This window comes from Urocampus carinirostris, chromosome 3 (assembly GCF_059441175.1).
Source record: "Urocampus carinirostris isolate Australia breed hairy pipefish chromosome 3, RoL_Ucar_1.0, whole genome shotgun sequence".
Lineage (NCBI taxonomy): Eukaryota > Metazoa > Chordata > Actinopteri > Syngnathiformes > Syngnathidae > Urocampus > Urocampus carinirostris.
The window spans coordinates 8,026,704-8,051,997 of record NC_142351.1 but is presented as its reverse complement, the minus strand read 5'-3'; the positions used below and the strand labels follow the sequence as shown (position 1 = coordinate 8,051,997).

At 40.9% G+C, this 25,294-nt stretch overlaps 3 protein-coding genes across 3 annotated transcripts in view; 1 reads left to right on the top strand and 2 right to left on the bottom strand.

Moving 5' to 3' along the window:
* The window catches only part of LOC148368507 (uncharacterized), an 81,677-nt gene that overhangs the window by 7,788 nt on the left and 48,595 nt on the right, over nt 1-25,294 (top strand). The gene's annotated exons all lie outside the window — the stretch shown is intronic.
* On the bottom strand, nt 3,352-9,056 carry LOC148368513 (uncharacterized). The gene is made up of 3 exons (XM_088330537.1): nt 8,803-9,056; nt 6,138-6,455; nt 3,352-5,337 (listed from the first exon to the last, which is right to left on the bottom strand). The coding sequence occupies exons 1-3, from the start codon at nt 8,909-8,911 to the stop codon at nt 3,995-3,997; spliced, it is 1,770 nt and encodes a 589-aa protein (XP_088186663.1). The 5' UTR covers nt 8,912-9,056; the 3' UTR covers nt 3,352-3,994.
* Nucleotides 14,392-25,068, bottom strand: LOC148368512 (uncharacterized). Its single transcript, XM_088330548.1, has 4 exons — nt 25,039-25,068; nt 24,875-24,972; nt 22,699-22,791; nt 14,392-15,930 (listed from the first exon to the last, which is right to left on the bottom strand). The coding sequence occupies exon 4, from the start codon at nt 15,587-15,589 to the stop codon at nt 14,699-14,701; it is 891 nt and encodes a 296-aa protein (XP_088186674.1). The 5' UTR covers nt 15,590-15,930; nt 22,699-22,791; nt 24,875-24,972; nt 25,039-25,068; the 3' UTR covers nt 14,392-14,698.

The following is a 25,294-nucleotide window of genomic DNA, read 5'->3' as shown; positions in this document are numbered from 1 at the left end:
ACCATGTGGTCGGCACCTCCGCTGGTTATCAACATCGTTAGCAGCACGCTGGAGACTGCCAAAAATATCTGCCGTCCGATCATAAAATCAGAGGCTAAACCAAACCTTACACAATACCAGTGTAACGACCCTCAATCATGAGCGACACAAGGATGGACAGTCATTCGGTTTATTGTCTGCATTCAGTGAACAAAACAATATAAAAGTCAGGGCGTCTTCACTGCAAGACTTCAACTGAAACTCGATCGATTCGAGAAAAGATGGAAGCCTATCACACAAATGTTACTTGATGACTAAACACCTCCCCTCCATTTTTATTGCATTGATTGTATTGTATTAACATTTATTTATTTATTTTATCTATTTATTTTTTTATTTTATTTGTTTTCTGTTGTTCCATCTGTTATTTATGGGTGTGTCAAGTGTATATATTTTGTGTTGATGTATGATGGTGGAATTACACCTGTCAAAATTTGTGTAAGAAATAAAAAGTTATAAAAATAAAAAGTCAGGACGTCTGTGCACGACTGCAATCATCTAAAACATGAAAAAAAAATTAAAAAACGGGACATCACTCAATGCCGCACCTCGTGGCGTGGTTGCATTGAAACATGTTTCGTCAGAGTCATCGTTTCAGGCTGCATTACTTTACTTTTAATGAGTGTTATTTTATACCTCATTTAGCACAACTCATATGCATTTTATATACAAAAATAGTTCGTTAGAGTAGCTCCTATATCTAGCAAAATATGTATTTTTACCCAAACTGATATTGGGCACAGCTTACCTTCAGCACGATGTTATTGAGCCGAAGGTACGGTAAGCGCAGAAGCCCATAAAGTGCCAAACGAAAAAGTCAGTCGCACACGCCCCCGCCTTAACAAATAATTGCAGTATCAGAATTTCGACAGTAATGCAACAAGACAAACACAGATTTTGTGAGAATTCAAACCAAAAAAAGAAAGAAAACAATCAAATTTCAACTTTGTTTCACCAGCAGGTAGCACTGTTGGACTCGTTTTTGCAGGAAACTTATACACAAACATATCTCATCTCATTAGCTGCGGGCATGATGTTTCTTTCTCTTTATTGCCGTTTTCTTTGGACCTAAGAAAGTATAGTACGAGTACTATGGCCCAATTTACAGGGACACAATAATCACCCAGACTTTGCCCCACAAATACTTGATGCTTAATCTTAAACGTGTTACCACCATTGTGCGCAAGTTGGTGTAGGTATTGTATTTTTGTTGACTGGTTATGAGTCAGAGGCTGTACTTTTGTTTTGGCAAGGACAAGGAATTAAAAGTGAATGTCTCAGGCGCATCTTCGACCTCTGTGCTGATTTCCTCAACACCAAAAAACACGCAACAACGCAGACTTTTCACTTGTGCAAGGCGGCCGGTACAGACAACCAGGGTTATATATTGATTTATCTGACTATCATATATATATATATACATATGAGAGAGAGGGCGGCAGTAGCTCAGGAGGTAGAACGCTCGTCTTGGGATCAAGGGATCCCAGGTTGAATCCTGACTCGTCCGTGTTACATGTCAAAGTGTCCTTGGGTAAGACACTGAACCCCTAATACCCCCAATAAGCAAGTTAGCGCCTTACATGGCTGCTAGAACGCTATTGGGAAATGTGGAGCACATTGTAAAGCGCTTTGGGAAGTCATTGACTTGAAAAGCGCTATAAATACAGATCATTTCATTTCAAGTAAATGGAAGGAGACCAAGAGGAAGGCAGCGATTTACGCGGATGGATGGTGTTCTGAGTGCACTCATACCTGTGGCGCTCCAGGGCTCCATGCCCTTACGAAATGTCGTATTTTCCCTTACAAAATACAAAATAATCTTGCACCATATTTTTTTTAAAACGTGTTTATTTATGTAGTTTGACATGTTATAATGTACATGTGTTTCGTCATATATCATCTCTATTGTTAATGAACATTTTGTTGTGAGATACCGAGTTGCTCGACATGAATGAGGTTTATCATTAAAGGAGTTTAAAGATGAAGTCGCTTGCACTTTCATTGTAGAAGGAAAAATACATGCAAATCGAATTAGTAAAATAATACATTTGTTATTCAAATTATGAATTCATTTTCTGCATTAAATGATTGTTGGTAATATACTGATTAAAGGGATAACCACAAACCTGTCTTTTTTCATTTTCTCCTTTTATACTTCCTTTTTTTCTTAACTTCTTTATACAACATTATAATTTGTAACATAATGCATCAAAGCAAATGAACCAACCGTTGGAGAGCCGGCTCTCTTTAATGGGATGAGCCGAAAAAGCCGGTACTCTTAAAAGAGATGGACTTCCGTTCACTACATCAAACCGCTCGCCTCGTTTACAACAAAATAAAAACGATACAGAGATAGAGGCTTCCGCGGCTAACTCGTTTGACTTGATTGATTTGCCGTTTGGTGATAGTTGGTGTTTACCTGATGGTATCCATTATAGACAAATTTGCACTTTTCCGTACAGATTTTCTCGTACGTCGTACACGTCTTAAGAGACATCATAAACATACTTTGTACGGCAAAATCGTACAGGTTGACGGGTATGTGCACTGCAGGAAAGAGGTTGAAATCTAGTGGAAGTTAGAAGCTCTTCTTGGTGATAGGAATGAGTGGAGAGGGGTTGTGAAAGGATATTAGGATGTGTTCTAAGGGATGGGCAGGGCATCTATATGATGCAGCAGGGGTAAACCTTCGAAAGCTGTCGGGCCCTGCTGTTGAACAGAAGAGTGTGTTGTGTCACCCTGAGCCAGGTGACATGGCTGCTTTCTGGTGTCCCGTTTCATCCGGAGGAAGGAAAGCAGGACCAAATTAAGTGCCGAGGTGCCTCACTTGTTTGAGTGTTTGGGCATTTGGGTTCGCCATGGTCCACAAAATTTTGGGTGTGATTTTTGCTACTTTTTCCCTTTTTTAATTTTTTTGTATGTTTATCTTGCTGTCGGTCAACGCTCTCGAGGGAAATGACCAGGGTAGATAGTTTGTTGTAAAAGGATAGTGGGATGTTTGGACACGTTCTAAAGAATGGGCAGGGCACGTGTATGATGCAGCAGGGGTAAACCAGTGAAAGCTGTCTGGCCCCAGGTAGGTAGGTAGGTGGGTAGGATGGGTGGGGTTGGTTGGGTGGTTAGGTAGGTAGGTAGATAGATGTCTAGATAGATAGATAGATATGTAATCGCGGTGTAGCCGTCCCACCAAGGACCTTACATTCAGGCCGGACTGGATGATGAGGCTTTTATTTCAGTTGCTTCTGCAGCGTGCCGGAGACTGCAATGAGCGACATAATATACACACACTATACAAACATATTTCAGCAGGAATTTCAACAAAAAAAGTTTTTATTACACCCGTTACATAAAAAAATATATAGATATACAACATTTTGTGCCCATTGTAAGTTCTACTAACATTAAATCATCCAATTTGGAACACACATAGAAGTTGTTTTTTTTCCTCGCCTAAATTAGTTTTTGCAATCTAATGCCTGCAAATGAGTGTCGCATGGGTGTTTTAACAGGTGAGACGATAGCTTGAAGCCTTACCTGGTTGGATCCCAAACTTAAAATCTACATAGTGCATTTTACACATTTTTCTACGGGTATGTTTGGGTGTTTCCAAAAGTGGCTATTTGGAGAAGACCAGTTTACAGTTTGAAAACATCTGCAAATGTGTATTTTATTTCGGCCATTTTTTCTTGGACATTGCAAGTGTTGTAAACGCTTTATGCATATGTGCGCATAAAAATGGTGCGTAAATTATATCACTGGAGGCGTTACGGACACTTATTTCAGGGTTTCGTTTGAATACAATTAACACATCTTCATATCGAGTTATGTTCCTATAGACGGCCTTTATGATACTTGGTTGATGAAGTGTTTTTAAGCTCCCACTTTCAGTGAATGTTTGACCACAAACCGAGCAGTCTTCTCAAGTGCCGATATGGATGAATTTTTCGCTAAAAAGTCAAACTGTCAAAGGTTTCTCACCAGTGTGGGTTCTAATGTGTTTTTTGAGGTTCCTACAATCAGCGAATCTTTGACCGCAAACTGAGCAGGAAAAAGGCTTCTCGCCAGTGTGGGTTTTTTGGTGTAATTTCAAGTGTCCATTTCGGGTGAAATTTTTACCACAGACTGAACAAGAAAAAGGTTTCTCACCAGTGTGGGTAAGTTGGTGCGATTTAAAGCTCCAATTTCGGGTGAATTTTTTACCACAAACTGAACAAGAAAAAGGCCTCTCTCCAGTGTGGATTAGTTGGTGTAATTTTAAGCTCCAACTTGTAGAGAACCTTTGACCACAAACTGAGCAGGCAAAAGGCTTCTCCCCAGTGTGGGTTAGTTGGTGTGATTTCAAGTACCCATTTTGGTTGAAAGTTTTACCACAAACTGAGCAGGCGAAAGGCTTCTCGCCAGTGTGGGTTAGTGTGTGTTTTTTAAAGCTCCCATTCTCTTTGAATTTTTTACCGCAAACTGAGCAGGCATAAGGCTTCTCGCCAGTGTGGGTGAGTTGGTGTGTTTTCAAGCTTCCATTTTGGGTGAATTTTTTACCACAAACTGAGCAAGAAAAAGGCTTCTCCCCAGTATGGGTTCTAGTGTGTTTTTTTAAGTCTCCACTCTCAATGAATCTTTTACCACAAACTGAGCAAGAAAAAGGCTTATCCCCAGTGTGGGTTTTAATGTGTCTTGTTAAGTCCCCACTATATGTGTATGTTTTACCACAAACTGAGCAGGAAAAAGGCTTCTCACCAGTGTGGGTTTGTTGGTGTGTTTTCAAGCTTCCATTTTGGGTGAAATTTTTACCACAAACTGAGCAAGAAAAAGGCTTCTCGCCAGTGTGGGTTCGTTGATGTGATTTCAAGTGTCCATTTCTGGTGAATTTTTTACCACAAACTGAGCAGGAAATAGGCTTCTCCCCAGTGTGGAATTTCATATGCAACTTCATATAAGACTTGCTTCGAAATGTTTTCCCACGCTGAGAACATGTGTTACCACCTTCAGCGTTTGCGAAGTGGGACGTGTTGTCGTCATTCGTTTCCACGTGTTGACGGGAGCTGATGTTTAGAGGATCCCGCCTACCGTTATCTTCAGGTTGACCGTTATCTTCAGGTTGACCTTGATCTTTGACGGTTGAACGGACCCCGGTCACTCGCAGGACTGGACAATCGTCCTCCTCTTTAACGCGAACAGGCTCCCCATCTTCTGTCTCTTGCTTAACGTGATAAGGCTTCAGATCTTCCTCCTCTTCCTCAATTTTAACGGCGGGCAACTCTGGTTCCTGCTGCGCAGTAGGAAGATATTTCTGGCTGACGTCTGCAAGACACAAGTCACATTTATTTGTATTGCCCTTAACTCGTTCAGTGCCGTAACATAACGTTTTCAAAAGCATTGTCCCTCCTACTATCAGCGAATCTGTGCCCGCAAACTGAGCAGGAAAAAGGCTTCTCCCCAGTGTGGGTTAGTGTGTGTTTTTTAAGGTTCCTATTCAGTGTGAATTGTATTCCACAAATTGAGTAGGCAAAAGGATTGTCGCCAGTGTGGGTTAGTTGTTGTGATTTCAAGTGTCCACTTTGGGTGAATTTTTTACCACAAACTGAGCAAGAAAAAGGCTTCTCCCCAGTGTGCGTAAGTGTGTTGTTTTATGGTCCGTCTCATGGTAAATCTTAGGCCACAAACTGAGCAGGCAAAAGGCTTCTCCCCAGTGTGGTTTCGTTGGTGTGATTTCAAGCGTCCCTTTCGGTGGAATGTTTTACCACAAACTGAGCAGGCAAAAGGCTTCTCGCCAGCGTGGGTTAGTTGGTGTGATTTCAAGTGTCCATTTCGGCCAAATCTTTTACCACAAACTGAGCAAGAAAAAAGCTTTTCGCCAGTGTGCGTTAGAGTGTGTCGTTTTAAGGCATGACTTGTGGTTAATCTTAGACCACAAACTGAGCAGGCGAAAGGCTTCTCGCCAGTGTGGGATCTAATGTGTCTCTTTAAGTTTCCACTTCTAGTGAAAATTTTATTGCAAACTGAGCAGGAAAAAGACTTCTCGCCAGCGTGAAATATAACAAGCAAGTTTATATAAGACTTGTTTTGAAACGTTTTCTCACACAGAGAAGATGTGTTACCACCTTCCGACTGCGAGTCGCTTTCAGCGTTTGCAGAGTGGGACGTGTCGTCCTCATCCGTTTCCAAGTGTTGACAGGAGCTGATGATTCGAGGCTCCCGCCAACCGTTATCTTCAGGTTGACCTTGATCTTCGACGGTTGAACGGACCCCGGTCACTCGCAGGACTGGATATTCGTCCTCCTCTTTAACGCGAACAGGCTCCCCATCCTCTGTCTCTTGCTTAACGTGATAAGGCTTCAGATCTTCCTCCTCCTCCTCAATTTTAACGGCAGGCAACTCTGGTTCCTGCCACGCAGTAGAAAGATATTCTTGGCTGACGTCTGCAAGTCACAAATCACATTTATTTGTATTGCCCTTAACTCGTTCAGTGCTGTAACGTATTAGTACGTTTTCAGAAGCATTGTCCCAGAGTGCCAAAACCTAAAAAAAATTCTCAGGGCTTAGGGTGCTGCTGATCAGTAAGTATTAGGCCTCTGGGAATTAAAACATCACTAGATGGAAAGAGTGGCTTTGAGCAGATTCCTTTGTCAACACTTAATGCCACATTTTGTTCCCGTTTTCGCCGTCTTACTCTGTATGGCGGTGAGTTGGCGGCGGCGTATAAGCCAAGTACGAGCAGTGAGAGAAAAGCAAAGATATAAGTACAGACTGTTAACGCTTCAAATCTTTATTCTTTCTAAAAAAAAAAATGACCAAGGGCCATTGTTGGGTTGACGTATCGTAGGAACCTGCGATCACCATGACGACCTGAATCATGTGATCCGGCACCCGGGACATCAGGGGCTGAGAATTTTTGCAAAGTCGTGCATAAGTTTAGTGTTCTTGCAATCAAATGTTATTTTTCAAGCAAAGTCCCCTTGTGTTTATGGAAAGTATTGTTTAAATATTCTGGGTATCGAAAATATAGATATAAAAAAGAGTGTGGAGGCAAAACCTCTGCTTGAAATGCATCGTTTTGCAAGGAACCATTTTTCTCAGAAGTTTTTCGGGAAACAAGTACTTTCAAAAAAATTGGCAATGTCATCAAATCTGTTGGTTGCTGACCCCTGGTGTAAAGTGTAAAGAAGAGGCGAGCCGTTTCTTTTGAAAAGAATGTGGAATAGGAAAGCTCGATGCGGTTGGGAAAATGGTCGGAACGCTTTTTTTCACCCACTTTCTACCACGGAGGAGGAACTCGCCTAGCGTTTCCATAAGTAAGTTAAGCTTGACTGTATTTATCTTTATAGAGCATATTCTTCTATGAGATGTTTATTTTTTTGCACAAAACAATACAGGTTACTTACATAAACCTTAAACCTACAAAATATAGCACCAGAGCAACTTACCAACAAATTCAACTTACGAACAATCGTCCTTAAGTATGGCAGCGTCTGTATATAGAAGAGACCGCATACAGTTGTAACATTTTTCTTTCACCCTGTCCATTTTATGATATTTTATGCTAGTCCTATCAATCTGTTATACGTGGTATCCTAATTCTGTTTTTTTTTTCAAGTAGACATCTATGGTCGAGTGCTGAGTAGCTCCAAAAGTCTGTGTTACAACTGCACCCGGTACAGAACTCTTCATTTGATAGACGACAAGAAGTGCATTGGATTCAAGTCGAGTCACAATTATTTATATAGCCCTTAATCACAAAAAATGTCTCAAATGACTGCACAACCTACACCTAACTCTAGCTGTAAATAGCCCCAATCCTATTTCGGATCACTAAATTCAATTTGAGACCCTAAAGAGGAGCCTATGCCTTAGTTATTCTAGCCCTGGCCTATTTCCTATTTTGGAACCTTAAGTTTAAAACCCTGATTTGAAGCCCAAACCCTAGCCCGGAACCTAACCTGTTATGACGAGAAATGCGCCCCTGCCGAGAATTGCATCCCGTAGCTACTATAACTATGGAGAACATATATTTCCATAATGATCCATATTGTTAGAATATGATACAGTGTTAAAAGTGTCAATAAAATTGTTCAAACCAAAAAATGCACGTCACGTTTATTTTGCCTTTTTCTACTCAAATCGCTCGTTTTGAAACTGTTATGCACTCTACCATAAAGCTTATTATGCTGAAATGAATTGTCAAATCATTAAAAGATAAACGGGAGACGTTTATGTTACCTTCTCAAAAGTGATTTATATACAGTGTGCATTACCGTTTGATTACATTCACAACAAATACAATGACGGAATGGTTTAAGATGTATTAAATTTCCAACAAATGCAAGACGAAGTGGTTTTGGTTATATGTTCGGCATTACATTCCTGAAAAGTGATATAAAAGTCAGATAAATGGAGGTTACAGTAGCTACGGGATGCAAATCTCGACAGGGGCGCATTTCTCGGCATCACACAGGCCACCCCCCACTGGTAACACCCCTGATGCCAAGGATGTCTACCTATCTATCTACCTTGGTCATATCCCTCAAGAGGGGTGACCGACAGCTAGACAAACACATACAATAACAAAGAAAATAAAAGGGGGAAAAAAGCCCAAGCACCCAAACAAGTTAAGCACCTCGGCACCTAAGTTGGTCATGCCTTCGTCCCTCCAGATTACCCCTGCCGCATCATACGGGTGCCCAGCCCATCCTTACGAACGCGTCCAAAATCCCACTATCCTTTCACAACACCTCGTCAAGGATGTAGCAGAAGCTAAAAATGACGGACCTGCCCCGAGCTGCTTGGAAAAGGCGTCCGGTAATCGACGTTCTCGCTCGGTCTCCTCTTTGGCTCCCCGAAGCTTCTCTTGAACAGGTCCTTCAGCACTGGAGCACATTTTATCCAGCTTTCAACGAAAAATGTTCCAACTCGGGATTAAAAACGACAAACCTTCGGAAAGGACCGCACAGTGATACTTCTGTCGAGTTTACGTCGTTTTAAGTCGACTATAGGATATTCTTTTGTTCGGCAGCCATGACACCTTCTCATTCGAAACCCCACCGCAATGGATTGTGGGACACAGATATAGACGACTGGCTAGGTTGGCGTGGTGCTGCAGCCCGCTAAACTACGTGGCGGCCATTTTGGTCAGGGCAAATTCGCGCAACGGATGTACATTGAAAAGAAATCACAACGTGCTCATTTTATTTATATTTTCCGTTTTTTTCACATTTTCACCTTGATAGTTTTGACAGGAGATATTATTCATGGAGAGCAACGATTTTTAATTCAATGAAAGTTTATGTTTGTTTATTCTGGAATAATTTTCCTGTCTGTTTTAAATTCATATTTTTTATTTATCTTTTAAAAGGAAAGTCTATTCAATATATATTTATCCCGTTCAAAGGTGTGGTTTGAGTTCTGGCCATCTGTATAATTGAGTTTGACACCCCTGATCTATACAGACACTTCAGTAGAAGTCAGTTGACCAATTTCCTTTAACTAAGTGTTTATTTATTTATTTATCTATTTAAATGTTTTTATACATAGATGATTTTTTGCTAGTCATTTGTATATATAACGGTAATTTATTTACTTTGATTTGGAAAAAACAAAAAAAAATGTTAAAAAAAGATTACACCAGTTTTTCTCAGTCTCAAAATGTCCTCCTAACACTGATTTTGAATTTGAAATCGGTCTTTCTCAGCGTTTAATATATAGTGTTAAAATTTAACTTCTATAATGGTTGATAAATTGTTCTTTTAATAATGTAATTTTTTTCAATGAATAATTTTTCAGTTTCTTAAATGGTTTCAACCTAATTTTCTGTAATGTTGATAACAAAATGCGGCGGGTCCTAAATGTGGTATTTTGAAGTCGAGTCGAAGTTTTTGTTTTTGTTTTACTCAATAATTGAACTGAGTTTTTTATTTATTTGATATGGAGCCTAGAAAGGCAGTTTCTAAACCATGTTTTTGCGGTGCCGTGGACCATGGAGCAATGATCCAGTGCAGTCACTGCAAACACTATATACCCTATGAGTGCTCTGGACTGTCATTTCAGGACCTAAGCCTCGCGACACAAGATCAGCAAGCGACTTACATCTGCAAGTCCTGCGTCCCCGGCTTATCCGCTGATGATAAGGATTCTTATGCCTCTCTGAGTAGCTCTGGAACGGTGTTCACCTACGTGGATAGCACTCCAGTGCCTCTATTCCGGGTCGTCTGGGTCGTGTGGTGCCCTGAACTCTGCTGATTTGGTCTCCACTGTCCGTGAAACCGTGAAGGCCACGGTACCAACTTTGGTCCGAGAGATCATGACGCAGATGATGCCAGAAGTTGCCAGAATGTCGACTAGCCTAATGGAGGAAATGCTAGCAAAGGAGGCTAGGAAGCATAATCTCGTGGTGGTTGGAGCAAAGACACATCGAGAAAATGGGGAAGCTGTCCAGGATACCCAGCTCTTTCAGGAAGTCGCCGAAGCAGTCCCGGGAGTAGAGAAACAGGACATTCTGGAAGTTTTTTGTGATGGAAGGCTGAGAAATGATGGTAAACCCAGGATTGTGAAGATCCGATTCCGGAATACAAGATCAAGGCTGGCGTTTCTCCGTGGATTCAATCGGGTGAAAAGTACCTTCCCGACGTTGTCTTCTGGATTTGTTCGTCCAGATATGACACCAAAAGAAAGGGAACGCGACAGGGAACTACAGGACGAACTTAAGCGCCGTCGGGACCAAGGTGAAGTAAACATTATTATACGGGACGAGAAAATTATTGTCAAGCCGGGAAATGCCTAAGGTCGCCTTCGCCTTTATTGAACAGCCCCTTGATTCATCTCATTAATGCCCAATGTTTGACTTCTAAGGCAGATGACTTAGTCTCGTACATCAATTTCTACACCCCTGATATTTTGGCAATTACAGAAACTTGGTTCTCCGCTGATGACACAGGGCCAACTATAGAAAAATATCATACCATTAGAACTGACCGAAAAAAAGCTCAACATGGAGGAGTTTTGCTCATGATTTCTCATTGTATATCTGTGCTTTCTGTTTCTAACTATCAATTTGATAGAATTGAGTTATTGAGTTGTGATATTCTTATTTCTGGGGTGAATCTGAGAATAGTGCTTGTATATCGCTCTGGTCTGATCTCTTTTCAAGCCAACGTCGGTATGTTCGATCATCTGAATTCTATTTTTGATACTAAATTGCAAATTCTACTTATGGGTGATTGTATCTTTCCTGACCTTCACCAGTTTTCTTCGAAATTCCTATACTAATCTTACTTTTTTTTGTTTGACTTTTTTGCACTACTGGCAGTTCTTTATAGCTAGCCACTCCTTGCACATCTGTTCTCCTCTGCACTATCGTACTACAGTGTTATTGTTACTGTTTACCTGACTTGTTTACCTGTCTGCCCATTTTGCACATCTGGTTAGCTGTTCCTCTTGCACTCTTTGCACTACTGTAAAATACTATACATAGTCATTATAATTTAGTATATTATTAGTACTTCAATACTCCAACTCAATACAACATTCTATTTATATCTGTACATTCAAGGAAACTGTGCGGGTCAGATGTATCGACATTTCGTTCTGTATAGATCGTGTAGATCTGAATCTGAACTTCAATGTTCAAAAACTTGGTTTCAAATGCTGTTTTTTTTCAACATGTCGATAAACCAACCAGGGGGTCCAACGTATTAGACCTTGTGTTTTCTACTGACAGACACCTGATTAAAAACATCGGCGTTGGGCCGAGTTTCTCTACCAGTGATCACGATTCTGTTACTTTCCAACTTAAGCCGGCTCTTAAAAAAAGACACCACTGCTCAGAATTACATAATTATTTAAAGACTGTGATCTACATGGCATGAGATACTTTCTGTCCAATGTCAACTGGTATCTCTTATTTGATAATTGTGGGAATATTGAAGAAATGTGGGCAATATTTATATCTGTTGTTGACACTTTGATATCTGTATACGTACCCTCAGTTGCTGTTACACCTCACGTCAATTGCGATATAGCTGAATTGCATAGGCGAAAGCAGTTTATTCACAAACTTTATAAACGTGATCAGTTGGCATACTTGGAAAGTTATCAAGGGAACTGCGGCGGGCCATCAGGCGGGAAAGGGTAGCTGAGGAAAATAAAATTTAGAGGCTAATAATACTCGTAAATTCTTTTCATAGATCAACCGTAAACTAATTTCTAGGGCATCTATTCCCAACCTGAATGCATCTGACGGTACCGTTGCTACTGATAATGTCCGTATATTAAATGATCAGTATGCCAGTGTTTTTGGTCGTGACAATGGTGTTTCACCCGACTTTCCCAGCAGAACTTCAGCTGTTCTGAATTCTGTGGAACTTTCAAAGGAGTTAATTCAGAAATACAAGTCAAGTCATTTTTATTTGTATAGCCCTAAATCACGAGGAGTCTCAAAGGGCTTCACATATTTTTACACTATATTACACAGACTATTTTCAACCGACAAGAAGAGTAGGTTATTCATATGCAATGGAGTAGAAGTGAGTTTTAAGTTTAGATTTAAACAGTTCCACTGAGGTTGCAGATCGGATCTCAGGGGGAAGAGCATTCCACAGCACCGGTGCCCGGATGGAGAACGCTCTCGAACCAGCAGAACACTTCTTGGCTCTCGGGATCATCAGAAGACCGGCACTCTCAGATCGTAATACTTGATAAAACTTCCCAGCAAATTTTCAGCCAGCCCTGACAAGATTCCAAATTTCTTGCTTAAAAAGGTAGCTGAGTTTTTATGTGAACCAATATTTCACCTGTTTTCTGGATCTTTTGAGGATTCACAGCTGCCCGAGGACTGGCTCAGTGCTCTTGTCATACCCATTTTAAAGGGGGATCACAGCAAGTGCAGCTAACTATAGACCAGTTAGCTTGACTAGCTGCGTCTGTAAAGTGTTTGAGAAAATTATCTCAGATGCCATATGGAAATTTATACAGGAGCACAATCTTTTAACGTTTAAGCAACATGGGTTTAGGTCCGGACATTCTACCATGACTTAATAGCTCACTTGAATAATATTATCAGTATGTTTTTTGTTCACAATATGGCTGGTCATGTTGTCAACTTAGACTTTTGCAAGGCTTTTGATAAAGTGTCTCATGTCAAGCTTTTATAAAAACTGAAATTCTAGGGTATTAGTGGAAAACTGCTTGAATGGATAACTGCATACTTGCCAAATCGTAAACAATGCGTAAAAATTGACGATGTTCTCTCAGCGTGGTCGGAAGTTTGTAGCGGTGTGCCGCAAGGCTCAGTACTAGGACCATTATTATTCCTGTTTTTTTTTTAACAACCTACCTGAGGTCATTCAAAGTAGTGAAATCTCAATTTTTGCCGATGATGCTAAACTGTCGGCCTTCTTACCAAAAACCCAGGTTGCAGGAACAATTGATTCTCTTCAAAATGACATTAAACCAGTTTTTCTTTGGTCCGAACAGTGGCAACTGCATCTGTCATCTCATAAATGCTTAGCACAGTCGTTTTTTTTCATGGTTCTGTTCCGCTGTATAGCATTAATGATCATGATTTGCATGATGTTACTGAACATAAGGATCTGGGTGTCACTCTTACTTCAAACCTAAAGTTTATCAGGCATATCACAAATATTACCAACAAAGCCAATAACATAGCATAAAACATTTACAGACATTTTTACAACAAGAACCCAGCATTCTTAGTTCGAATGTTTTGCATTTATGTTAGACCCGGGTTAGAATATAAAAGAGTTGTGTGGAACCCTTACTTACTCAAAGACATTAACCTACTGGAAGGAGTTCAACATCGGTATAAGAAGCGGATACCTGGGATGCACAACTTGTCATATCCGGAAAGACTACTAAGACTGAACTTGGACTTTTTGGAGCTCCGCAGAATTCGATTTGATTTATTTTTTGTGTTCAAAGTACTTCATGGAATGATCGATGTGCCCTTTGATCAATTTTTTGAGTTATGTCGTGTTGATGGTTTACGTGGTCACAGATATAATTACAGGCGCCTAGACCTACCATCAACTTGCATGGAAATTTTATTTCTTTCAGGATACCAACAATTTGGAATTTTTTGCCTGACCGGGTTGTTAGTGCAAATTCAGTGCAAACTTTTAAGCAAAGGTTGGCAGAGATAGATTTCTCAAATTTTCTTAGGGGAGGGGGCGTAAGGTGACCAAATTTGGCCATGCCCACTCTCAGCACTTGTTCTGTGTCATGTTTTGATTAATGTATCTAACAATATTTCAATTTCAATAAACATTTCATTTCATGAGATGAAATAGATCATCTATCAAGGAACATGACGCATATGCAAATCATGAATCTTTTGAATCTCCAATGGAAGACTTTGGGGTTTTAAATCTTTATTATACAGATGGACAGTCTGCTCACTTCCTGAAAATGAATGTGGGTTTTTTGATGTGTTGGCAGAGTCAATGTTTGGAAAAGGTGAGGGCAAATGGTTTTATGGCAGTTATGTTCCTATAGGCGGCCTGTATAATACTTAGCCAATTGAATTTTTTAAGTTACAACTCTTAGTGAATGTTTGACAACAAACCGAGCAGGCAAAAGTCTTTTTTTTGCCAGTGTGGGTTCTTGTGTGTAATTTCTAGTGCCGATATGGATGAATTTTATTTTTACCACAAAGTCAACAGGTCAAAGGTTTCTCACAGGTGTGGGTTCTAATGTGTTTCTTTAAGCTTCCACTTTTAGTAAATCTTTTTCCACAAACTGAGCAGGCAAAAGGCTTCTCACCGGTGTGGGATCTAATGTGTCTCTTTAAGTTTCCACTTGCAGTGAATCTATTACCACAAACTGAGCAAGAAAAAGGCTTCTCGCCTGTGTGGGTTAGTTGGTGTGATTTCAAGTGTCCATTTAGGGTGAATCGTTTTCCACAAATTGAGCAGGAGAAAGGCTTCTCGCCAGTGTGGGTTCTAACGTGTTTCTTTAAGCTTCCACTTGCAGCGAATGTTTGACTGCAAACTGAGCAAGAAAAAGGCTTCTCACCAGTGTGGGTTCTAGTGTGTACATTCAAACCCCCACTAAGGCGAAATCTTTTATCGCAAACTGAGCATGCAAACGGTTTCTCGCCAGTGTGGGTTAGTTTGTGTGATTTTAATTGTCCATTTAGGCTGAATCTTTTACCACAAACTGAGCAGGAAAAAGGTTTCTCCCCAGTGTGGGTTAGTCGGTGTGATTTCAATTGTCCTTTTTGGGTAAATTTTTGACCGCAAACTGAACAAGAAAACGGCTTCTCGCCAGTGTGTATTAGTGTGTGTTTTTTTAAGTCGCCACGGTGGGTGAATTTTTTTCCACAAATTGAGCAGGAGAAAGGCTCCTCGCCAGTGTGGGTTAGTTGGTGTATTTTCAATTGTTCATTTCGGGTGAATTTTTGACCGCAGACTGAGCAAGAAAAAGGCTTCTCGCCAGTGTGGGTTCGAGTGTGTATTTTTAACTTCCCACTTGTAGTGAATCTTTTGTCACAAACTGAGCAGGGAAAATTCTTCTCCCCAGTGTGGAATTTCATATGCAACTTCATATAAGACTTGCTTCGAAACGTTTCCCCACACTGAGAACATTTGTTTCCAGCTTCAGCGTTTGAGGAGGGAGATGTGTCGTCGTCATCCGTTTCCACGTGTTGACGGGAGCTGGTGCTTAGAGGCTCCTGCCAACCGTTATCTTCAGGTTGACCTTGATCTTCGACAATTGAACGGACCTCGGTCACTAGCAAGACTGGAAAATCATGCTCTTCTTTAACGCCAACATCCTCTGTCTCTTGCTTAACGTGATAAGGCTTCAGATCTTCTTCCTCCTCCTCAATTTTAACAGCAGGCAACTCTGATTCCTGCCGCGCAGTAGGAAGATATTTTTGGCTGACGTCTGCAAGACACAAGTCACATTTATTTGTATTGCCCTTAACTCGTTCAGTGCCGTAACATATTTTTTCAGAAGAAAAAAATCTAAAGGCTTAGGCGCTGCTGATCAGTAAGTATTAGGCCTCTGGGAATTATGATAAGACCTGGCAACTGTTGAGGCTGAGGCTTCACTAGCTGAGGACCTTAATCAGTTCTTCGCTCGCTTTGAAGCTGGAAGGCCACAAACAGCCACATCACACCGACCAACAACCAGCAGCAACTCCCTCACATTTCAGGAGCACGAAGTTAGGCGTGCGCTGAATACAATAAACCCCAGGAAGAAAACTGGCCCAGATGGAGTACCAGTGAGGGTACTCAGGGACTGTTCCAATCCGCTGGCTGGGGTCTTCACCACCATCTTCAACCGGTCCCTGTCACAGGCGACCGTCCCACCTTGCCTCTAAACCTCCACCATCATTCCCATCCCCAAAAAGTCAGCAGTGGAAAGCCTCAACGACTACAGGCCTGTAGTTCTTACGCCTGTGGTCATGAAGTGCTTCGAGAGGTTAGTGTCCCGGCACATCAAAAACTCCCTGCCACTCACACTAGACCCCCACCAGTTTGCCTACAGGGCAAACCGCTCCACTGACGACGCCATAAACACAGCACTTCACACCGTGCTGAAACACCTGGATCACCGGGGGAGCTACGTTAGAATGCTCTTTCTGGACTTCAGCTCAGCCTTCAACACCATTATCCCGGAGATCCCGGTGGAGAAACTTGCACACTTAGGACTCTCTCCCTCCATCTGCCACTGGATAATGGACTTCCTCTCCAACCGCCCACAGTCGGTGAAACTCGGTACCCACGTCTCTCCCACCCTAACACTGAACACTGGCTCCCCCCAAGGTTGTGCACTGAGCCCCCTGCTTTTCACCCTCTACAGCTCCGACTGCTCACCGACCCACCCCACAAACACTATCATTAAGTTCGCTGACGATACCACCTTGATCGGCCTCATCTCTGAAGGGGACGAGGCGGCATACAGGGATGAGGTGGAGTCACTTTCAAGGTGGTGTTTGAAAAACCACCTCATATTGAACACCACAAAAACAAAAGAACTGATTCTGGATTTCAGAAGGAATGGCAGGAATCCAGCAACACTCATCATAAAAGGAGACTGTGTAGAGAGAGTCCACTCTTTCAAATTTCTGGGTGTGCACATCTCCGATGACCTCTCCTGGTCTGCAAACACCAGAGCGGTGGTAGGGAAGGCCCAGCAGCGACTGCACTTCCTGAGATTGCTCAGGAAAAATAACCTAAAACAGCAGCTGCAGGTGTCCTTCTACAAAGCCACAGTGGAGAGCATCCTAACATACTGCATCACAGTGTGGTATGCTGGGTGCACAGCAGCAGACAGGAAAAAGCTCCAGAGGATCATCAAAACAGCCCAGAGAATCGTCGGCTGCTCTCTGCCCAGTCTGGAGGACATTGCCTGCTCTCGCTACCTCAGCAGAGCAGAAAACATTATCGAGGACTTTTCTCACCCCTGCCACCACCTTTTCGACCTGCTGCCCTCCGGCAAGCGCTACAGGTCACACAAAGCAAAAACGAACAGACACAGAGACAGTTTCTTCCCCACAGCCATTACCACCCTAAACAGACAACGCACAAAAAAACTGAAAACTGTTGCAAAAAACTACCTCACACGAATGTAAAATGGTACTCACGTACATGCTGTCTGCACTATGTTTGTTCACTGCTCAAACAGACACCGCACAAAAAAAACTGAAAACTCGTGCCAAAACTACCTCATACGAATATACTGTATATATATATATATATATATATACATATACATATATATATATATTCTATATAACACGCTACAGTGGGCATTTGCACGTCACACTGGGTATTTGTATATTGTATTCTTTTTGCCTTATTATTGTATTGTTCTCAGCTCTGGGATGCTGCTGGAAATGTGAATTTCCCTTCGGGGATGAATAAAGTATCTATCTATCTATCTATCTATCTATAATGGTACTCATTGTCTATGTTCTTGCACATGTCGACTGCACTACGTTTACTGCTCAATTGCACAATGTCTGACCATTTCCTTTTATGCATTATGATGTCTATGTTTGCACCAATGCATATGCTGATTATTTTTGCACTATGATGACTTTGCACCAAATGCAATATTGCACAACCCTTACGATACCAACGGTATCACGACAACACTGTATGTAATATCCCACATGCCGACATTTCTTGTGTAAATACCATGTAAATTATAACTATAGCCTTATCCCCCTTGTTTTATAACATTATCTTCTCTGTTCCTTTATCTTCTTGCTCATACCTCACTGTGAATGTGTAAAACTGGAGTGTCATGCCCAATTTCGTTGTCACAATATGTTAACCCATTTTGTAACAATGACAATAAAGGTATATTCTATTCTATAAATCACCATTAGATGCCAAGAGTGGCTTTGTTCGGATCGTCTTAAAAATTGTTCCAAAGTGTGACTCCACACACAGACACACAGACATTTTTCCTGGTGGTTCTCAACGTTGGGATTATGGATTTACGACAGCCCCTTTAATTGGAGTTTATAATGTCCCTTTTTCCGAGTGAATCTTTTTTGGATGTTTTCTGGCACTATGTTTTTTGACCTTAAATAGCAGTTGTGAAGTGAAACATTTGACTAAATCATCCAATTTTAATCATTTGGACAGCAGGAATAAAATAGGAGTATGATCCCGATACCCTACCCTGTGTATGGTTCTAATTGCACGTTTTTGGAGGATAAAAAGGGGCTGGAGTCAACTTTTGTAATGATTGCCCCAGACTTCTGCACAATATGTTAAGTATGGCAGAACTACAGAACAACTGTAATAAATACAATGCATTATAGTTTAAAATGAATTTGGCTTTATTAATGATTGAAATGCTTTTAGATACTTTAGATTGTATTTGTCCGATGTGTGTTTTCCAGCTTCATTTATTGTCTATTAAGACCCCCAAAAACTTAATTTCTGATACAGAGTCTATAAAGGTTTGGTTTGAACAAATTTATTGACACTAAAAACAGAAAACAATCATGACAATCTCAACAGCAATTAAGCACATTCACAATATTATATTCCAATATTACGTTTTTAACAGCAAACACAAAGTGAGGTTTGAACAAACCTTCTCGAAAATCAAACATATTCACAATTTCATGATATAACATCTTTGTTAGTGTCAATAGATCCGTCCAGGCCAAAGTCGATTGTCCTCGGTCTGAACAAATCCACTGACACCAACAGCAGCAAAACACAGCCATCAAGCATATTCACAATTTTTTTATATTTGACAATATGACGTGACGATATGACGTTTTAACATTTTTTCCTGACATTTTCAACATCAATTAAACAATTTCAGAGTTATTTTCTTTTAACAGTAGTTAACCAGCGTGTAAAAGGCAATACTATTGTGCAAGGGCATAGCTCTGCTATCCCACCCTCCCAAGGGTGGAGCTTATTTTCAAAGTTGCACAAAGTCACTGTCTTACCCCCTAATTGTGTTCCATTAGACAAAAGAACAACCATTGTGCAGTTTGGTCTAGATAAAATAAATTTTAGAGGTAGCTCAATTGCTGAAAGGTTTGGCGTTTTCTATCAGTTTTCTTAAATGGGAGTTCTAGAGATGCTGGGATAAGCCACAGATGAGTAAGTGTATATCTCAAACAATTATTACCCACAAGTCATTGCTCAGCAAGATCAGTCTAATTCAACTCGTATAATTTCCCTTGACCTACTTTTGAAGATAAGGCCAGCATACCTTCGTTGTCCTCCGAGAAGTGATTGACATTCAAAGATCGGCACCACGTAAGTATTAAGTACATTCAAACAATTCCAATTCGAGATCCTCAACATTTTCAGACTTCACTTTAAAAACATTTTCAAGCATGGCGTTTGCTAAAAAGAACAAAGAACGACAAACAGCCCTGGAAATTGAGTTCAAAGAACTTTATGACTCGTTTGATATTGCTCATGCTAATGCTCCACATTATGACAATTCCAGAAGACAAAGAGTTTTGGTTTGCTTAAAGAGCAAAGGCAAGAAAGGGGTCAATGACAGGTGTTGACAAAAAAATAGCAGAGAAAGAAAAAAGATAAAAAAGGAAAGACCTTGAAATGACACCTAGAATCAGAAGGTGAGCAAAGAATTCTCAATGAGTCAGTTCAATTATCATAAACCAGTAGTAGTTCGGAAGATGATAAACCAGGAACAAATCATGACATATCAGATTTCTCATCTCATCTCATTAGCTGCACCGCTTATCCTCATTAGGGTCGCGGGGGGGCTGGAGCCCATCCCAGCCATCTCCGGGCAGTGGGCAGGGGACACCCTTAACTGGTTGCCAGCCAATCGCAGGGCACACAGGGACAGACAACTCGCTCACTCGTTCACACCTAGGGACAATTTGGACCGGCCAATCCACCTGAAATGCATGTCTTTGGAATGTGGGAGGAAACCGGAGTGCCCGGAGTAAACCCACGCAAGCACAGGGAGAACATACAAACTCCACACAGTAAGTCCGGTAGCTGGATTTGAACCCACACAGGAGGTTCCCAAGACCTTAGAACTGTGCCGCACACGCGCTAACCACTGCGCCGCCGTGCTGCCCCATATCAGATGTATTCTTTGAAAATATGGATGTTTCCATCCCAGTTCCATTTGATTAGAAGGGAAGACCAAGCACTCTTTGGCGTGTGTCTTCACAGTAAGGATCTACCTGAAGGCCTGGATCATGGCACCTCTTGCTGCAAGTGCCCCTCGCACTGATTTGCAGCTTTTAAAGTCTTTGGTGGAATATTCAAACATAAACAGCTGCCCTTCAGGAGTTTTCCAATCACCTGTGGTATCGAACACCAGAAACGGTTACACTCACTTTGCTTGACTATCAAGTCAGTGCATCAATGAAACAACTCATGGTGGCTGCAATGAAAAATAAGGACAACATAAATGAAACTGCTGAACAGGATTTTCAAATGAGGATATCTGTAGATTTAGACTCTGTTACGAGCAAATGTCTAGAAGACTTTGTGTCCTCTAGATCTAGAACTTCTTCAAAGTCATGGACCTTCCTGTTGGCAATCTTGATGTTGAACCACAGGAATGGGAATCACGGGATGACTTCAAACAAGCTTAGGAAACTGTTCGAGCAATCGGTGTGGTCAATGATCTTGCAGAACGAGGTGTGACGCGGATTCAGGAATACTGTAGTCATATCACAAAAGATGAAACTGATCTGCAGCGTCTGCTGAAAAAACAGCGCAAAGAGACTCTAATAAAGGACTGAGTTTTTCTTATTGTTTGTATTATCTACATAAGCCATCATTATTTTGTGTGTGTAATCGGCTTAATGGGCGCTAATTCAAATTCATACAGTGATTGAGCTACCTGTAAATATCAACTTACATGACTGAAACTTCTGCTGAGTATTTTTTGGTGGAACTGGAACATTTTTGTGGGGTAAGATAAAAGAATACATGGAAAAAAAAAATTGGTCACATCAGCTCCACCCTAGTGTCTATTGCAGCACCATCCATTTTTACAATTACTAAAGAATATTACTTTGGTTTTATTTAAATTTAAAGATCATTTATTTATATCCTTCCATAATTTTAGGTTAATTAATTCATGATTAATGCAGGTTACCAAATCAATAAAGTTATCATTCGAATAGAAAATGTTAGGGTCGTCTGCAAATATTACAAATTTTAATAGTTTTGAAACATTAAAAATATCCTTAATATATAAATTAAATAACTTTGGACCCAGGATAGAACCCTGTGGTACTCCACAACAGATGTCCAAGTATTCAGATGACAACTGTCACATTTTCACATATTGCTTCCACCCCGTCAAATAACTTTGGATCTATTAAAAAGCCACGCCCCTGATGCCATATCTTTCCAGTTTTTCAATAGTTTATTATGATTATTATTGAATCGTCGGGGAAAAAAACGCAGTGGATTGCGGTTACGCTATCGCACTATGTCACATCGCGAAATGGATTCGATTTCGGTTCATCGTGCAGCCCTACCTTCCGCTGTCACTCGGTATAAACCCAAAATAAACCGACTTGGGAGACTGCGCCCTTAGGGTGTGAAAATACACGACGTGAAAATACTGAAGCGGTGCCTGGTTTTTAAAATAAACGTTGCGCCGCCATGATGACCAGATAACATAAAGTCCGCTTTGGTTTGTGCGTCGCTACGCGTCGACGTCAATTTCTGGACAGTTCGGTCAAGGGGAAAGAAAATAGACTGTGATCGCCGATGATAAAAAGATTACAAAAATGAAATTTTTTTTACTGTCAGGCAAATATGTCGTCTTCGAAACAGCCTCAGCGCACGTGACTGAGTTAGAAATACGGTACGTATTTCGAAAGTATGAGCGAGACAGAAGCCCGGACCTCGTTCGAAAGGAAAGTACGGCGGACGTTGACGGCCAAATACGAGATGTCAAGTGTCTTGGAAAGTAGATAATAACTAAGGATAAGGGAAGTTGAACCTGAAATTAACTTGAAGGAAACAGTCTTTGAGCTGACAATACCCTATTGTGTGGCGGAAGTCGTGAGCCGGGGGTGGATAACATCACGAGTTATCTTGAGCAATGCGATAAGGAGTGTTCCCTTTTAACCATATCTCATCTCTGCGTATTTTTTGGGGCGACGCCCAACACCGTTCCCGCCAAAATAATGACGTTGCAGAAAGTAAAAAGACCAACCTGCTCTGTTCAACACAACTCGGAGTATCTTGTAAACAGCTCCTGGCAACTCTGGTTCCTGCCACGCAGTAGGAAGATGTTCTTCACCGATGTCTGCAACACACAATTCAAATCGCATTTATTTGTGAGGCCTTTAATCACAGAAACTCACAAAAAGGACGCGCAAAATACCATTGCAACATCAACCTGATCTGAAAGCTACATGAAGGCAAGGAGAAACTCAAAAAAGGTCAGGATGTGGAAAATGAAGAAACCTTGGGAAGGGACCGCACAGGGGATAATCCCCCTTCCAGGATGAGCAGGCGGAAAATGGATATGGCAAGGGCATTAGCACGTAATATACGGTCAACCTCAAAATTGAATATTCAGGAAGTAATGGGAACAGGGTTCAACCATCTTTTTCATGGCTAAATTTGAGCACTTTTCAAGCACTTCACGAGCCAGTTTTTTTTATTTTTCTCCAATACCTCCAAAGGAAAAAAAAAAATCCAGCGGCGATCAGAAGAAGGTTTTTGTTGTTGTTGATGACTAAAATAAAGTTTCTATCTTGTTCCTAGCACATACTTTGTACTATTTTGGGATGTTCCTATCCATGACCTACGACCTTTGTGTGCGAAAGAGCTGCTATAAACTGACATAAATTCTGCCATAGTGCTTCAACAATGCCCACACCGATTGGCCACATCACACTTGTTTACAAACACAGAAAGGGCTCTGAAGGTATTGCGTGGTCATAGAGTTCCATAGGAAAGGCAAAAAAAGGAAGAATGTAATTGTGTATAAAAAGCAGAAAAATGAGCCAAATTTGGACTCATTTTTATGATAAAGAATTGCTCCGAAGAAGAGTGCATTCAACCTTTCCATCGACTGCTGATCTTTTGCTTTTTGTTTTACGTATTTGACTTTGTATTTTTGTGTGCTTTTAATGTGTCTAAATCGCTCAAGATGAAATGGAAAAAACAATTTGCAATTCTTTCATCAATTTTAGCACTGAAAAGTCAATATTTTGAGTTGATATGTTCATGTTTTGCATTTTCAGGGATTTTGTGTTCAGCGTGTAAAAAGCTTCAATTGTTTTGTATTGTACAATTTCGTTTTGTAGATCAGTGAATATTTTGATTGAATGTGTCCTTTGGGGATCCCCTGCAAACATATATGACTAACTGGCGAATAATTTGGTGGATACTGTAATATAATTATTGATAATAGATCATTTATAAAAAAACTCGGAGGAGGTGTTTGGGAGCCAAGAGAGCCGGCTCTTCTCAGTAAACCGAATTAGAAGAGCCAGTTTACTAAATAGAGTTGTCCTCTTGAGCCACTTCTTCATTTATTGCATGGTCTATAGAGTCTGATGGCCAAGAGATCAATTGCAACAATGGCAACATTTTCAAGCACCTCACCCAGAACTCCAGCTTTTCGCTGACCTCGAAAACACAACATTAAACTTCAACCACTCGTACAAACCTTGCATATGGTTGCATAGCAATTACTACTATAGTATTTACTAATATGCCAAAAGAAAAGGCAAACGAGGGTCGAGTCCCCGAACACGTTAACACTTTATTTGACAGTGCTGTTGCCATTTGTGGTGTCATTTAGAAATAGCGTCAACATTGTAGTTAACTTGTTTGAGGGAAGGAGTTTCAGGTGGAGACTGCTATATTAGCTCTTATCATGACATTAGTTTGTGTGTTTTTTTGCAATTGAGAGCGTAAAAAGCACACTAAAGCGGAAGCGATTAGCTGTTACGATAACATTTATTTGTCAATCCGGCTCTGAAGCGGGAGTGCCCAGACTTTGATTCCAAAGGTCAGTGGAAATTGCGATGCACTTTTTGTTTTAAGTCATGTTGGCATTTATCATTTGTTTATTGAGTTTTGATGCAACTTCATACGAGTTGCTGCTAAACTTCATTTTATTTCCTGCACTTTTGCTTTTTAGTTTGAGTGAAAATTCAAGTTTTTATGTTACTTTATACGAATCACTCGAGAGTCTCATTTTATTTCTTGCACTTTTAGTATTTGCCCGAGGTGAAAAATGAGTCATTTGCAGTGAAAGGCTGAAAAACTGTATTTAAAACCACTATTATTTCTTTCTGAATAGTAGATTTTTTTGGCCAGCCTGCAAAAGTTTGGGAAGCATTGTCACTGTAGCAGAAGGGAAAACGACGGACCTGCCCCGAGATGCTTGGAAACAGCGTCCAGTCGTCGACATTCTCGCTCGGTCTCCTCTTTGGCTCCCCGAAGCTTCTCTTGAAAAGATCCTTCAACACTGGAGCACATTTTTCTCCAAATTTGAACGAAAAAACGCTCCAACTCGGGAGTAAACAGGACAAACCTTCGGAAAGGACCGCAAAGTGATACTTCTGTCGAGTTTACGTCGTTTTAAGTCAACTACAGGACTTTCTCGACATTTTCTTGTTCGGCAGCCATGTTACTTTCACCTTCGAAACCCCACCGCAATGGATTGTGGGACACAGACATAGACGACTGGATAGGTCTGCGTGCTGTAGCGGCTCGCTAACTAGCATGCCTACAAGGCGGTCATTTTGGTCGGGGCAACTTCCCGCAATGGATGTACATTGAAAAGAAAT

Coding starts and splice junctions, on each gene's coding strand:
- LOC148368513 (XM_088330537.1), bottom strand. CDS start 8,911: ATGTGCTCCAGTGCTGAAGGACCTGTTCAAGAGAAGCTTCGGGGAGCC. Junction 6,456..8,802: donor TTCCAAGCAGCTCGGGGCAG/GTCCGTCATTTT, acceptor TGTGACTTGCAG/ACGTCAGCCAAGAATATCTT. Junction 5,338..6,137: donor AAGCGACTCGCAGTCGGAAG/GTGGTAACACAT, acceptor TGTGTCTTGCAG/ACGTCAGCCAGAAATATCTT.
- LOC148368512 (XM_088330548.1), bottom strand. CDS start 15,589: ATGAAGTTGCATATGAAATTCCACACTGGGGAGAAGAATTTTCCCTGC.